The sequence below is a fragment of the Diceros bicornis genome, chromosome 31 (assembly GCF_020826845.1).
Source record: "Diceros bicornis minor isolate mBicDic1 chromosome 31, mDicBic1.mat.cur, whole genome shotgun sequence".
NCBI classification, from domain to species: domain Eukaryota; kingdom Metazoa; phylum Chordata; class Mammalia; order Perissodactyla; family Rhinocerotidae; genus Diceros; species Diceros bicornis.
Genome location: NC_080770.1, coordinates 7,501 through 21,499, shown reverse-complemented (window position 1 = coordinate 21,499; position 13,999 = coordinate 7,501). Strand labels below are relative to the sequence as shown.

General features: G+C 60.4%; 3 protein-coding genes across 4 annotated transcripts; 1 reads left to right on the top strand and 2 right to left on the bottom strand.

The window, feature by feature from the left end:
• Positions 1-266: 266 nt before the first annotated feature.
• On the top strand, positions 267-5,611 carry BET1L (Bet1 golgi vesicular membrane trafficking protein like). 2 transcript variants are annotated; one of them, XM_058526033.1, is made up of 4 exons: positions 267-374; positions 1,633-1,724; positions 2,006-2,062; positions 2,208-5,611. In XM_058526033.1, the coding sequence occupies exons 1-4, from the start codon at positions 356-358 to the stop codon at positions 2,373-2,375; spliced, it is 336 nt and encodes a 111-aa protein (XP_058382016.1). In that variant the 5' UTR covers positions 267-355; the 3' UTR covers positions 2,376-5,611. The 2 variants fall into 2 exon arrangements, with proteins under 2 accessions (XP_058382016.1, XP_058382015.1); XM_058526032.1 differs by lacking the exon at positions 267-374 and having other exon boundaries at positions 394-1,724.
• Positions 5,612-6,220: 609 nt separating this feature from the next.
• Positions 6,221-9,350, bottom strand: CIMAP1A (ciliary microtubule associated protein 1A). Its single transcript, XM_058526027.1, has 6 exons — positions 9,242-9,350; positions 8,550-8,750; positions 7,965-8,066; positions 7,663-7,784; positions 6,747-6,887; positions 6,221-6,310 (listed from the first exon to the last, which is right to left on the bottom strand). The coding sequence occupies exons 1-6, from the start codon at positions 9,348-9,350 to the stop codon at positions 6,221-6,223; spliced, it is 765 nt and encodes a 254-aa protein (XP_058382010.1).
• A 1,638-nt stretch (positions 9,351-10,988) lies between these two features.
• SCGB1C1 (secretoglobin family 1C member 1) lies at positions 10,989-12,684 on the bottom strand. Its single transcript, XM_058527668.1, has 3 exons — positions 12,630-12,684; positions 11,442-11,641; positions 10,989-11,021 (listed from the first exon to the last, which is right to left on the bottom strand). The coding sequence occupies exons 1-3, from the start codon at positions 12,682-12,684 to the stop codon at positions 10,989-10,991; spliced, it is 288 nt and encodes a 95-aa protein (XP_058383651.1).
• Positions 12,685-13,999: the final 1,315 nt, after the last annotated feature.

Below are 13,999 nucleotides of genomic sequence, written 5' to 3'. Positions count from 1 at the left end.
GGGAGAGGGCCCGCGAGCTCCTCCCACTTCGGGCCTGACGCCGTCCCGGAGGCGTGGCTGATAGAGGCGTCTGGACACCGGAGCTGGCGTTAAAAACGCTAACCCTAGGCGGTCCTAGTCAGGCGGAGGAACCAACATCAGGCCACTTCCGTCCCCACCCGGGCGCCCTGCGCCCCGCGGCCGGAGCCTCCGCCGGAAGTCGGCGGGCGCGCGGCGGAGGGGGCGGTGACCTCCGCCGGAAGTAGGCGGGGCCAAGGCGGAAGCGGCGACGCCGGAAGCTCGTTCCCGCGGCTGCGCCACGTCCGCCGCGGCAGGGGCCGGGTAGGCGACGGAGCCGGGGCCCGGAGCCGGCACGATGGCGGACTGGGCTCGCGGTGAGCGCGGGAGAGCAGAGCCGGATGGCGTCGGGGCCGGCCGTAATCGACGCCGCTGCCCGCAAGAGCTGCGTCCGCGCGGCCCAGCCCGCTGGGTGGTCTCGGCGGGGAGGCCCTGCGGGCGCTGGCGGCTGCGCTGTGGGCGGGTCGTGGGGTCCCTGCGTCGCGGGGCCCGGCTGCCCGGAGTTCGTACCCCTCTGTCCCTGTCAGATGGTTCTGCTGGCACCCCGGCCGGCCTCACGGTCGCGGAGGCCAGCCCCTAGGAGGGAGGCTGCGTGGTGGGAGGGCAGCCCCTTCGCCCTCTGGGAGCCCGTGTTCTCGTCTGCGATGTGGGATGCTGATGCCTGTCTCGCCGGGCTCTTGTGACCGTTGAGAAGTTAATGAACGTGAGGGGGTTGGTAGAACGCCAACACTCCTTCCTTTGGCGTCTGTATCCATCTGTGGTTCCTAGAGCTGCACCCCCATTAGATGGGTCACGTGGAGGCATCTGGCCCGGGGCAAGTTTGCACTCGGAACTGGGGGGACGCGGTTCTCACCCACCTGATGTGACAGTAATGCCGAACCGCCTGGCCGCTCCCTAGTCATGGGACCGGTCTTAGCAAGCACTGTGCTCGGTGTCATATAAGGCCCTGGGTGGGGTGCAGAGGTGAGCAGGCCCAGGCCCTGCCCTCGGGATCGACCTCAGCGCCCCCGTTTTTGGGTGTTGGGGAGCTGTGCTGAGTTGTCTCCTCCCTGGTTACCTGTCATCTCTTGAGGACCGAGTTCACAGGTCGTCCCTGCAGGGGTCTTCCTGCTGCCCCCCCACCAGTCTTTCCTTGGTCCATACCAGAGTTTACTGTTTTTCTCTGGGAACAGGTCTCTTGTACGCTGATAGTAATGTCTGTGGAGGGATGGTGCAGGTTCTGTCACAGAGTATCAGAAAGTGCCGGTTGGGCTGATCCTTTGAGGCTGTACATGTTGGGGATGCCTGTCCACCCTGGCCTGGATGTGTACACAGGACATGTGGTCACGTGATGGGTGCCCGCACACGCTGTTGTTGACACAGCCTGTCTCACGTGTGTGTGAAGTCCTTACACCGGATCCTGGGTTAGGGCTGGACTTGTTCATCAGACACAGGTGGGCCTAGTCCCGCCAGATTCCGACTCAGGTATATGGGATTGTAGTGAGAGAGTCCTGAGGCCACGAAGGGCTGACATCCAGGGGTCAAGGGCAGTGCTCATGGGTGGATGCACCCCTCAGCCTCTCTTTCTCCTTGCAGCTCAGAGCCCTGGCGCTGTGGAGGAGATTCTAGACCGGGAGAACAAGCGAATGGCCGACAGCCTGGCCTCCAAGGTCACCAGGCTCAAATCGGTCAGTGGTGGTCCTCCTGTTTCACCTCCACCTGGCACCTTGGAGCAGGGATCAGAGGGAGGGTAGAGGCTTGGAAGGGTTTCATGTAGTTCTCATCTTCCTTGTCCCATCCGTGGCAGCACTCTCTTGTGTGAGGCCTAGGTGATACCTGGACCTCCTGATCTCTGCTGGTGGTACTGTGTCTGGCAGAATCGTTGGTTGGGTCTGCTGGTCTCATGGAGGGTCAAGCACCATCCAGTGTCTTCCCTGGCCTGACCCTGCCCCCTCTGTGTCCTGATCAGCTTGCCCTGGACATCGATAGGGATGCAGAGGACCAGAACCGGTACCTGGATGGCATGGTAAGGGTCTGCAGCGTGCGTGAGTGTTTCGGTCAGCTCTGCCCCACACTGCCTGCTATATAGGTCCCCAGTGTCTCCTGCAGCACTCTCCTGTGGGTCTTGGAGGGTCCACCCCTGTGTGATCGTGTTGGGATTCCTCCCTCAGGACTCGGATTTTACAAGCATGACGGGCCTGCTCACGGGGAGTGTGAAGCGCTTTTCCACAATGGCGCGATCTGGGCGAGACAACCGGAAGCTTCTGTGCGGTATGGCCTTGGGACTCATCGTGGTCTTCTTCATCCTCTCCTACCTTCTGTCGAGGGCAAGGACGTGAACCAGTGGGAGCTGGCGTCTGTGGGTGCACAGGGCAACCAGCATCTTCCTCTACCTGGTGTCCTGGGCTCCAGAGGACCTTCCTACAAAATACTCCTTTGGAACGATGATCGTGGCTTAGGAATCTTCTTCCTGTGTGGCTGGGAGCCCATGGCTGCTTCTGGCCCAGTGAGATCATGTTGGCTGTCCCATGTTGCTGGTCCCATGCAGACATGGGACCCTTTCCTTTGGGGAAACCAAGGCCCAGCACCCTCTGCCACTCCAGGTGCTAGAGGTGCCAACAGAGCCAGGTCTGAGCAAAGGAGCTAGGAATCCTGGACGTGGCTACCTGTGGTCAGTCCTTCCCCCAGCCCTAGGGGCTCTGATGTCTCCAGGCACCTCTGCCCCATCCTTGTCTAGGTAAGGCCACGTCTGGTGTCTGAGGTGCCTGGAGCTGATAGAGAAGGGGTGTTTCTGTGAAGCTCCAGGCAGCACTGTCTGTTCCAACCGACAGTCTCAGCCTAGAGATGGTGGTTATTCCTGGCCAGGGGTCCTGAGCATGGGTGGACCAGTGAGGCCTCTGTGCCTGCTCTCTAGTCCCATGGCTGAAGCCAGACCCTTGGGGAAGTGCAGGGGGTTGTGGATGAGGAGTGGGCTGCAGCCTTGGCTGGAGGCACTGGGCCCGGATCCTTCTGGATTTTGTGGTCATGTATTCCAGGAGCAGAAATTCATATTTTGTCAGGATGCGGAATCTCCCCAGCGCCAAATATGTGTTTTTGGAGACTAGATGTCTAGAAACAGGCCCATTTGGTATTTCAGAGTCAGTCAGGGTATGGGAGTGAGGGGGACCTTTTGTGGGCCCAGACAGGAGGCTTTCCTGTAAGGACTTTCTTCATAGGACCTGTAAGTCACTTCTTGAGGATCACCAGGCAGTTTTTCCTCCACCAGGCCCAGCCCTTCCTCCCACAGCAAGTCTCTCCTTGCTGTGAGGGAGGTCTGAGCCACACCCTCCTCCCCAGCGTCTGCAGATGGCCCTCCCTGCCCCCCTCTCCCAGGGCCCTCACTGCCCACTTGGCCAGCCCCGTGCTCACACCAACTGAAGCACAGGCCCAGCTGGATCACTCGCCTCTTCTCTCCCCACAGCAAGATCCCAGCAGCTTTGTGTTCCCATGAAAACACTTGTAAGAAACGAGTTTTTGGCTTTTTGTGCTTCCTTGTCCTTGTTCCCATCTTTCCCAGTCACTCTTCTTTATTCCTGGAATACTGTTGGCTCATCATCCACCCACCCACACTGTTACACCACATGTGGTCACACATGTGGACCACGCATCAGCCACAGCCTGGCGCTTGTCAGCTCCTGACGCCCCCATGCTCTGGTCTTCATCCCTGGGCACCTTGCCTTCTGCCCTTCTCCCTTCTCCTTCCTCTCCCTCCTCTGTCCATCAGGCCCAACCCCTCCTCACCATAGTGCTCTCCTCCCTTCCATCGGACTTGGCTGGGCCCCTTAGTCTCCTGGAGGAGGAGGATGGCACCTTCTTACTTCCAGGCACTGTGTTCTGATCACCCCACTGCTCTAGCATGCTCGGTTTGCAGCACACAGAGATCTGTGTGCCTGCCTGCACGTCTCTGGGGCTCGTCTGCTGCCCCCCAACCCTTGCATGTACCTTCACAGGCCCCTGTGGTCCTTCCTCACTCCCCAGCGTCCCTGCACACCGTGGCTTTGGCTTAGCCTTTTCCTCATCTTACGTTGCACCTTGTCACAGGGACTTGTCCACTGGTTACCAAGCTTGATAGCCGCTGTCTGCACAGCGTCTCCATCTTGTTGCCACAGGCCCGCAGAAGCAAATCAAGCTCTGGTCCTGGGTCTCAGGTGCTAACCTCACTTCCTGAGAGCCTGCCTCAGCCACGGGAAGACTGCCACACCGAGGATGCCGTTGCTGTGCTGTGCCCACTCATCTTGCCAGTGTAGATGAGGAATTTAGATTCTGCGTTTCAAGTGACCTTGGAAAGTGCTTTTTGCTGTCTCTTTTGAGACCCATTTTCTCTTCGGTCTCCATCTCTGCCTCCCCACCTCCATCTTCATGGCTCCCTATAGCCCTGCCAGGTCTTGGGTCTGGGTTTTACTTCCTTTCTGGTTTACCTTTTGTTCCTCGTTCTCATTGTTTTGGGATGAGTTCCGTGACAGGGGCTTGGCAGGGCAGGGTTTCCTGTGGGGCCTTCACCTCCCCCCCCCACCGCCCCTTGGCCCTGTACCCTCAGCACCTAATCCTGTGTATCAGTGGGGTTTGCTCACATTGATCCTAAGACCAGGAATACAAAAAAACCTGGGTGCCAGTCTGTGCCTGACAGGTTGCCAGGCCCTATTCCATAATCCACGGACAAGACATTAACAGTAAAAGTTGGAATAAACAGCTTCCTGACGAAGTACACGTGGTCTCTGATGCTCTCGTTTTTTTCGGGGCCTGAGAGTTTTGTCTGGAACTGACCATGGTCCACAGACTGGCCGTGGGCACTGAGTGTCTAGACCCTGCTTCCTTCCCCGTCTCCGGTTCCCCCGGGTCCCTGCCCCACTTCACTTGTCCCCTCCGGCGGGCGGTCACAGGCTGCCACTTCCTGCTGCTCTGTCCATGTTTCTGTAACTCAAGTGGGGCTAATGATAGCATTACCTCTCAAGGGTTAAACGAATAAATGTGAGGTGCTTAGAACATGTAGCCTGGCCTGGTCCCAGCTGAGTGAGGGTCAACATCTGTATTGTGCTTTGTACAGCTACAGTCGGTGGTCCCACGGGTGACAGGGCCACCTGCCCTGAGGTCCTCAGTGACCTCTCAAGGTGAGGTGAAATCGTAGAGGCCTGGCCTTGGACTGTGGGCAGCCTCTGCATATGCCTCTCTTCAGGCACAGCTCAGATGTACCTTCCCTGCCCACGTCCTGTGCTTCCTGTATTACCTTTGATATGTAACAGGTCACCTTAAAAGTTAGTCACTTAACATTGCAATAATAATTTATGTCCCAAGACCACTGTGGTCAGACTTTGCGACAGGCAGAGCAGGAATTGCTGTCTCTGCTCTAGGATGTCAAGGCCTCAGTTGGGAGTTGTGAGGCTGGGGGTGCCATCACGGTGAGGCTCGCTCACGCATCTGCAGGTCGTGTTGGTGTGAGCTGAGGGCCCAGCTGGGCTGACTGCCTGGAGGCTGCGCAGGGCCTCACATGTGTTGAGCTTTCTCACCACGTGCTGGCTGGTGCTTAAGGTGAGCAAAGGGGGGTTATCCAGACAGAAGCTGTTTCTCGTTGTATGGCCTAGCCCCAGAAGTCACGTAGCATCACTTTATGCAGGGTAGTCACAGGATTCTAGGGGTGGGGGGACACACAGCCCATCTCTCTGAGGGGGAAGAGCACATGGGAGTGATGCATGCAGTGTGATCGTCTTTGGTGTGTACAGCAAAACTTGGAGGGCAGGGTTCGAGGCAGAGGGGATCAGGAGGGCAGGCGTGGGAGGGCCTGACACTCCGGAGCCCTCCTCTCTCTCCACTCAGACCCCAGGACCTGGAAGCCAGGATGGGACCTGACGGGGGCTGGCACTGCACCCCTGTTATGGAAAAGCTTGATCCTCCTCCGTGAGACAAACCCAATACTAATGGAATCTGTGGTTTATTAAATATTTGGGGACAGCAGGAAACAGGATTAGCAAATAGGAAAGCAGCATAGAAAAAATAACTGGTCACAATTGTCCGACGAGCGTGCTCTACTCTGTAGGGCAGGCCAGCCGCAGCCCAGCTGGTAGAGGTGGCCCAGGCCCACAGTCCAGGGAATCTGTTGTGGGAACGTGATGTGCAGAGGCGCAGGGGATGGGTGGAGTGGGGGCTAGGGCTATTCCACGTCCACGACCAGGGGTGTCATGTAGTCGGAATGTTTGATGCCGAAGGTGATGATGGGGGCGCAGGGCTTGGTCACTGTCACCTGGGAGAGGAGAGGCTGTGAGAGGAGCTGGCACCCCTGCCCCGACCCCGCAGGCTCTGCCTTCACTGGGGCTGGGGCTGCTGACTGTGGCTTTGCTGTCCCTCCTGAACCCCGGGCCAAGGTGACCAGGACGAAGGCCACACTGCCAGTTTTGAACTCAGAGTGTGGCATGTGGTGGGCACTCAGCAGCATTAACTGTCACTACTGTCTGGGGATGCGGAGCCTGCCAGCTGGAGAAAAGGGCGAGGTGCACAACATTCTGAGGGTGCATGGCCACCGTGACCCACGCAGGCTCACAGTCCCTTCCCCCGCCATCCCCCCCAGGCTGTGCCCCCCCTCCCAACTCAACCCCCTGGGCCGTGCATCCCGACCCACCCCCTCTGGTGGGGGCCATGTCACCCCCACCCCACCTCTCTGGGCTGTGCCTTTCCCAGACCTTCTCAGGGCTGTGGGCTCCTGGTCCTGGCTTGAGGGTCTTGTCCCCTGGGGGCACCACCCGGGCAGCCATGGTGTACTGTGGAGCCTTGAACTTAGTCACCTGCACGTCGGTCTGCCGGTAGGCTGCAGGACCTGGGGTCTGGGAGGCAAAAGACGCTCAGACAAGCTCAGCCTGCCAGGGCATGTGATCCCAGAAGGCAGGGGGCCAGCATCGGACAGAAGGCGTCAGGCGCTCTGCGTGTGTGTGTGCCAGGGGCCCTGTCTGTCTCCGATCAGCGGTCACACCCCCGTGCTATGGGACTCCTTCTTGATGTGGGAAGTAACTGCTCTGCTTCAGCCTCACCCTGGCAGTGACACCCCCGCGTGTGCCAGCCCCAGGCTCGTCCCTTCTGTGAGTGTGTGTGCGAGAGGCCCTTCCTGGCAGGACGCTGTCCTGTGGACTTGAGGCTCCTGGGCTGGGCTGGGCTGGGGAGGTCAGCGGTGCTGTGATGCCACCTTGCCAGTCTCCCCAGGCTCCGCAGGCTCCCGGGCACACACCCACCCAGGGCATTTGCACCAGCTGTTCCGTAGGCAGAACCCTCCCGCCAAACATCTCACAGCTGCTTCTCATCTGCTTCCTGCGTGCCGCCCTATCGAAGACTGCTCCTCACCCGCCAAGCAGTGCTCCCTAAACCCCTTTCCTGCTCAGCCCTCCTCAGCACTGTCATCGGCCTTGGCCTCTTCGTCCTTGTCCATTGTCTGCCCCTCCTCAGCACTGGAGGGGGTAGGGGTGGTGCCCAGGCACCCAGAGAATGAAGAGCTGAGGGGCTTCAGGAGGGTGGGGTCAGGCTCGTGGGTCCTGGGTTCTGGGAGAAGGGGTCAGATGGGCCGTCTCTCTGGGGGGTAAGCCCTGCTCTGCCCGGCTCTGCCCTTGCCTTGTGCAGGTCGTCGCTAAAGCTGCCCAGCTTGCTGCGGCCCTTGATGGAGAAGGAGGGCTGGGAAACCTTGCCGACAGTGTGGGGCCCCATCACCATGGGCAGCATGTAGGCGGCAGGGCCTGTGGGGTGCATGGCCACTGAGTCTCAGGCTGGACAGGGTCCTGTGTCCAGAACCTCCGCCAGCTCCTTCCCTGGGGCTTTCCACCTCCAGGACACCAGCCATCTGGCTGCCCCGCCCCAACTGCCCCAGGTGGGATCCCCTACCCCGTCGGCGGTGGGCTTTGGGGGCTGTTGCAAACCTGGGGTGCTATCCACTCGGAAAGTCTTGGTCCGGGCAGAAATGGAGTGGCTAGGTGCCGAGTCAAACACATACTTGGTAGATTTCTCTGGAAAGTAGTCGCCTGGGGGAGGAAAGGAGAGGAGAAGGTGCTGTGAGGGCGAGGACCATCCATGCAGCCCTGGCTCAGGGGGCTCAAGGAGGACCCCTCAACATTGCAGGCACGGGGCTTCCGGGCCCCAACATGGATGATGACTAAGACTGGTCAGGGAGTGTCCAGAATGGAAATGCTGGCTGCAGGAATTGTGGGGATGGGCCACTTTTGAAGAGGGAGAGTAGGGTCTAATGTGGACCTGGTATAGGGACTCAGGCCGAGCAAGGCCCGGGTTAGACCTGGGCTCGAGGGTCTCAGAGGCTGCATTGGGGTCAGCAACTCTCCTGCCCAGGCCTCGTGGTATCCCCCTCGAGGAGAAAGATGGGACAGGAGGGTGAGGACAGCTGTGCTCCCTCACACCCTCCCCTCACTGGGACATGCAGTGGCCACTGGCAGGGCTGGGCTGGGCTGAGCTGGGCTGAGCTGGGCTGGGGCTGGGCCAGGGTTACTCACCAGGGCCCGGCGTCAGTATGGTCTTGGTGCGGTAGCGCCCCAGGATGGAGTAGGCGGGGCCGAGGTCCTGGCCAGTCCTCAGTATCTTTGGGTTCACACTGTAGCGTGGCCCAGGGGAGCAGTTCTCTGCCAGGAGCATGGGGGCCCCCCGGAAGCTGTAGGCCGGTGCTCGCAGCTTGGTGGGTGTGTGCTTCACAAAACCTGGGGGGAAGGGGCTTTGAATACCGTGGAACCAGAGCCTGCCCTTCTCCCCACCCTATTGACTGCAGGGCAGTTGATGGGCTGGGAGTCAGGGATGAGCCCCAGGCCCCAGCAGGCCCTCCTCAGACCTTCTCCAGGCCCACATCAGACCTTCCCCAGGTCCACCTCAGACCCTCCCTAGACCCTTCCCTAGGCCCATCTCAGACCCTCCCCAGACCCATCCCAGACCCTCCCTAGACCCTCCTTAGCCCCCCCTAGATCCTCCTCAGACCCTCCCCAGGCCGACCTCAGACCCTCCCCAGGCCCATCCCAGACCCTCCCCAGGCCCACCTCAGACCTTCCCCAGACCCATCACAGACCCTCCCTAGGCCCACCTCAGACCCTCTGCAGATGCATCTCAGACCCTCCCCAGGCCCACCCCCCGATGCACCTCAGATCTGGCTCCTGCCCCCACCCCAGTCCCCCCTGCCCCCATGCTCACTGGTGCTTACCCGTGGTAGGTGGAATCAGGTACTTGGGTCCAGGGCTGCTGTAGAGGGCCATGATGGGCCCCCGGGGACGATGTGGCCTCCAGGTGCCCACCCATACCTCCTCTGCCATGGCTGGCTCTGTCCATGGACGGGAGGGTGACCAGGTGCTGGGAAGCCCCAGCCCCCACCCCTGTCTGTGCTTTTGCCCCCACTGATAGGCAGAACTGTAGGCCACTGCCTCCTCAGCGGGGTCTCAAACTGGGGCCTGGACGTAAGGGCAGTGGGAGCCTCTGTTTGGAGTAGTGGTTCACTCTGCCCTCACCAACCCCCAAGAGGAGGAGCGTCGGACCCGCCTATACAAGCCCAGAAGAGCTGCCTCTTCAGGCCCTCACTGACCACCCATCTCTGGCTCTAAGGGGGTCTGGGCAGGTTCCTCTACTCAGAGGACCCTGGGCGTGACTGGGCAAGGAGCAGCCGGCAAAGGTGCGGAACTTCTTGGCTGAGGCTGTGCCATGGGACAGGGAGGGGGCTTCTCTAGAGGCGCGCTTACCTCCTCGGTCCAGGAGCGACACTCAGAGCAACATATGGACCAGCCTCCTCAGAGGTTGTCCTGTTGCACTGGCTTTGGTGCCAGGCTGTTCCTGAAAAAGGAGCATGGAGAGGAAGACCTCTCCGTCCAGGGACTTCGAGAATTGGGGAGGGGTCCCGGCCCCTGAGCTCTAGAATGTGGCTTTGTGGGAAGGTGGGTTCTAGATCACTGTCTGTGATGGAGACAATGGCCTTGGCCCGAGGGACTCCCAGCCTTGCCAGGCATGGCTCTGGTCCCAGGACTGCTCTGCTACTCATGGCGGTGGGTGGGACAGAGGCATGGAGGGCAGGATAAGAGACAGCGAGGCCACAGGGCCCAGAGCTGGGGTGGCCAAGAAGCGAAGGTCGTGAGGGGCTGAACCTACTCAACCCTGCCTCCAGTGGAGACCACTGAGCTGGGGAAGCTGGGGCACAGGAGGGCTCTGGCTGTTGGGGATCCTGGGATCCAGGGTGAGACTAGGTTCTGTGTCGGTTAGGGGTGGGCGGGAGTCAGCGTGGGACTCCTGTGGGAGCTTTCTCAGACCCTGCTGTCCCTCCGGCGTCCTCGTGAGCAAGTGCACTTCTTGACTTGGTCAGGGCTCCTCCTGGGGCCCCGACTTGGGTCTGCATCTCTCCCAGGCAGACTCTTTCCTTGGGTGACTTTGGGGAGAGAGATTGCTCTCGACTCCCTGGACTCGTGCCATGTGTATATTGTGTGTATTTATTGTCTTGGAACAACAGCCTTTAGATGCAGAGCACCCCCACCCAGCTGTCCCCCCAGCCCTGGCCGCATCCTCTTTCTGAGGCTCTTTGCCCCTCCCTGCTCTGAGCCCCTCCTCCTGCCTCCCACCACTGCCTCTGCAGACCTTCTTGTGTCCAGATGCCTCCCTGCGTCCGCACGTCTGCCTATGTGTCTGTCTGGTTCTGTGTATCTGCCCACACGGGTGTCTGCCCTCTGTGTGGGGTTACTTATAGGTGCACGCTCCGCGCCTGTGGCCCTGTGTATGTGAGTCTGCATGCGCATGTGGTTGTTTTCCTGAGTGTGGGGACAGACAGGAGCCAGAGCCTGAGCTGCAGGAGGCTTTATTGATTGAAAGGTTTAGCAATAAATTTACACGTGATGAAGTGGTAGTGGGGCAGTGTGGCCGTGGCTGCTTGTATAGCTGGTCCTGTGGCTGCCTGGAGCCATGTCTGGGGTCTGCTAGGCGCCGTCCTCACTGCCCAGCACTTGGACCTGGAAGGCAGACATGTGTGGGCCAAGGGGGCTGGGGATCCCGTGCCTGGTGATCCATAATTAGAGAGCCACAGCTCCACCAGGCAGACAGGCCCAGCCAGCCTCTGGGGGTTGGTGGGCTCTGGCACATTGTGGGCAGTGCCCTTCTAGCCACTGGGGAAGTGGTGTGTGTGCTTGTGTGTGTGCACTTGTGTACATATGCATATATGCGCGTGTGGAGGGAGGCCGAGGGCTGCTCTGTGGACAGTGAGGTCTGGGGTGTCCACTTCTGCTGGCTGAGGCAGGTTGGGGTGTCTGTGGGTGGTGGGCTGTGGGGGCGCTGCATTGGGCGGGTGATCAGGGCCCACGGTGTTTGGTGGAGGGCCTGGGGAGCGGGGCTGTGGGTCCTTTAGGGAATGGGGAGACCCCCGGCCACGGTACCAGCAGCTTGATCAGCTCCGCCTTGTGCATGGGCTGAAGGCCATCTATGCAGGATTTGAGCTCCGTCAGCGCTGCCTTGGCATCTGCGTTGACATCGTACTTGCCAAGTGGCCCCTCGTAGAGCTCCTCTGGGGACCCCACCAGCAGCGTTTGCAGGAAGTCCATGAACAACTCACTGTTGTCCTCCCCTGTGGCCAGCCCTGTATCGTGCGGTGAGATGATGCCAGGACAAGAAGACTCCATTTCAGTCCCAGCCCCAGACCTCCCCCGTGTACCAAGCTCAGCGGTCTCAGACCTTCCTTATCAATTCCCATACACCTGCCCGAGACGTCCCCCCACCATTACCCCGTCTCGCCTGCCCCAGGTGTACCTCCACAATTACCCCATCTCACCTGCCCCAGGCGTCCCCCCACGATTACCCCACCTCGCCTGCCCTAGGCATCCCCCCACCATTACCCCGTCTCGCCTGCCCCAGGCGTCCGCCCACGATTACCCCACCTCGCCTGCCCCAGGTATATCCTCATGATTACCCCACCTTGCCTGCCCCAGGTGTACCCCCACGATTACCTCATCTCACCTGCCCCAGGCGTCCCCCCACCATTACCCTACCTCGCCTGCCCCAGGCGTCCCCCTACCATTACCCCATCTCGCCTGACCCAGGTGTGCCCCACGGTTACCCCATCTTACCTGCCCCAGATCTTCCTCCACAAAATCCCCAACTCCACCTGCTGCAGACCCCTCCTGTCACCCCTAACCTCAGGTGCCTCTCTCCACTCTGGGTCCCCTGTCATCACTGGGGAAGGAAAGTCACCCCCTGATGTGGCAGGAATTTCCCCTCCCTCTGAGGTTGGCTGACCTGGGGCTTGGAGGGTTGGGGTCGGGCTGGGCTGGGCTGGGCTGGGTAGGTGCTATTGGGCTTGGTCGTGACACTGGGGCAGAGGTTGGAGCTGGGCTGGAGTTGGGGTCAGTTGGGCTTGGTCTGGGGTTGAGGTGGGGTTCTGGGGGGACTGGGGTCTGCAGGGGTGCCAGAGTCTTCGGCCCTGTCCGTGTCCTGTGCTGGAGGCAGGTGGGCGCCTGGGAAGGCGGGCGCTATTCATTGCAAGGGTCCCAGTGCCTGGATTTCTAGCTCCCCGGGTTCCTGCCCATCCCCGACTTGTAGAATATGCTGGAAGCCTCTGTCAGACTCACTGCAGGTGCAGAGCGAGGTGAGGGCCACCAGCAGGAGGATGCTGCTCCCCTTCATGGCAGACAGCGGAGGTTCCTCTGGAGCTGCCTTGGTGGCCGAAGCTTTATTCCTCACAGGTGGCACCTGGCCTGGGGGCGGGCCGGACCTGCCCATTAGGACCTGGCCAGTGAGAGCGCAGGTGGGGAGCCGAGGGTGTGTCCTCATCCCTGGCCCCCCGGGGGTGCCAAGCAGCAACGGGTTTGGGGTGCTGTGTGAGGGGCGGTGGGCAGATGGTTTTGGGGTGAGCGAACATATGTGAGGGGGCGACGTGAGCCTGGTCAGTGAGAAAGGTTGACGGAACCGGAGCGCTGAGTGCCTCTCGCCGTGCTTGGCTTGTGGCTGAGAATGGCAGCTCTGGGGTTGGGCCCAGGCCTTTCTTTTGGAGTGAGAATCCCCACTCTGCTCACCTTGCCTTGTGGGTCAGCATTGGGCTCTGAGCCCTGGGCCTCAGCCCAGAAGTCTCCATGGGGGCAGGGTTGGGGGCAGAGGAGTGGGGGGCTTCCTGGGGCCTGTGGATCTGGGTGGTGCAAGATGTGCCCAGGGCCGCAGGAAGCCTGAAGTGGGCAGCAGCTTCCAGGGGATGAAAGGTGGGCCTGAGAGAGAGGAAAGTGAGCAGCTGGACCATCCCTGGGGCCTGGCGGGATTACCCTGTCACTGCAGGAAGTGAGGGGCTGCAGTCTGACACAGCTTCCCTCCATGGCCTGGCCAGCCCGGGGCAGCCCGGGATCTGGGGAGACAGTCCTATATTATAATGGAGCAAGGGGGTGGGATACCTGGGCCCCCAGCCAGTCTGCCCCAGGAGCAGATTCCTAGGTGCTGGTGTCCCCGACTTTCCACGGTGGGGCCTGGCCCTCTCCTCCTGTCCCCTGCTGCCACCTGGTGGCTGATGGCATCCTGCGCAACCGGCCTGCTCACCTGCTGCAGGTCCCTGTGAGGACCCAGGAGTTCAGCTGCTACCCAGTCCTCAGGGGCCTCCTTATTCAGCACCGGCTTGCACCTCACCCAAACCGCCAGAACGACCTTGTCTGGATTGGTTACCATGGTGTCCCTTGTCACTCTGCCCCTCACTTGCCTCCACTTGGCCCTGAGTCTGTCACAGACCCCAGATGCTTGTCCTGTGCCCTCCTGAGCACACAGAGCATCTCACCCACGCAGGCTCCTCTTTATGAGTATTCTGTAATCCCCTTTGCTAACATGAAATGAAATCTGTAGATAATACAAGCTACTTACACACAGAATTCCAAGAATATAGGAGAAATAATATGTAATGAGGTCATCTGTAACAAAGCAATGTGGCTGCCTAGGCAGGACTGCACCCAGGGCAAATTTGAGC

What these genes read in the sequence shown, in the direction of transcription:
- BET1L (XM_058526032.1), top strand. Translation starts at nt 1,593, where the DNA reads ATGGGTGGATGCACCCCTCAGCCTCTCTTTCTCCTTGCAGCTCAGAGC. An exon ending in AGGTCACCAGGCTCAAATCG is followed by an intron (nt 1,725 to 2,005) that starts GTCAGTGGTGGT and finishes TGTCCTGATCAG; the next exon opens with CTTGCCCTGGACATCGATAG. An exon ending in ACCGGTACCTGGATGGCATG is followed by an intron (nt 2,063 to 2,207) that starts GTAAGGGTCTGC and finishes TTCCTCCCTCAG; the next exon opens with GACTCGGATTTTACAAGCAT.
- CIMAP1A (XM_058526027.1), bottom strand. Translation starts at nt 9,350, where the DNA reads ATGGCAGAGGAGGTATGGGTGGGCACCTGGAGGCCACATCGTCCCCGG. An exon ending in CCGAGTGGATAGCACCCCAG is followed by an intron (nt 7,785 to 7,964) that starts GTTTGCAACAGC and finishes TGCACCCCACAG; the next exon opens with GCCCTGCCGCCTACATGCTG. An exon ending in TTAGCGACGACCTGCACAAG is followed by an intron (nt 6,888 to 7,662) that starts GCAAGGGCAGAG and finishes TTTGCCTCCCAG; the next exon opens with ACCCCAGGTCCTGCAGCCTA.
- SCGB1C1 (XM_058527668.1), bottom strand. Translation starts at nt 12,684, where the DNA reads ATGAAGGGGAGCAGCATCCTCCTGCTGGTGGCCCTCACCTCGCTCTGC. An exon ending in CACCTCGCTCTGCACCTGCA is followed by an intron (nt 11,642 to 12,629) that starts GTGAGTCTGACA and finishes CGCACGATACAG; the next exon opens with GGCTGGCCACAGGGGAGGAC. An exon ending in CGGAGCTGATCAAGCTGCTG is followed by an intron (nt 11,022 to 11,441) that starts GTACCGTGGCCG and finishes TCTGCCTTCCAG; the next exon opens with GTCCAAGTGCTGGGCAGTGA.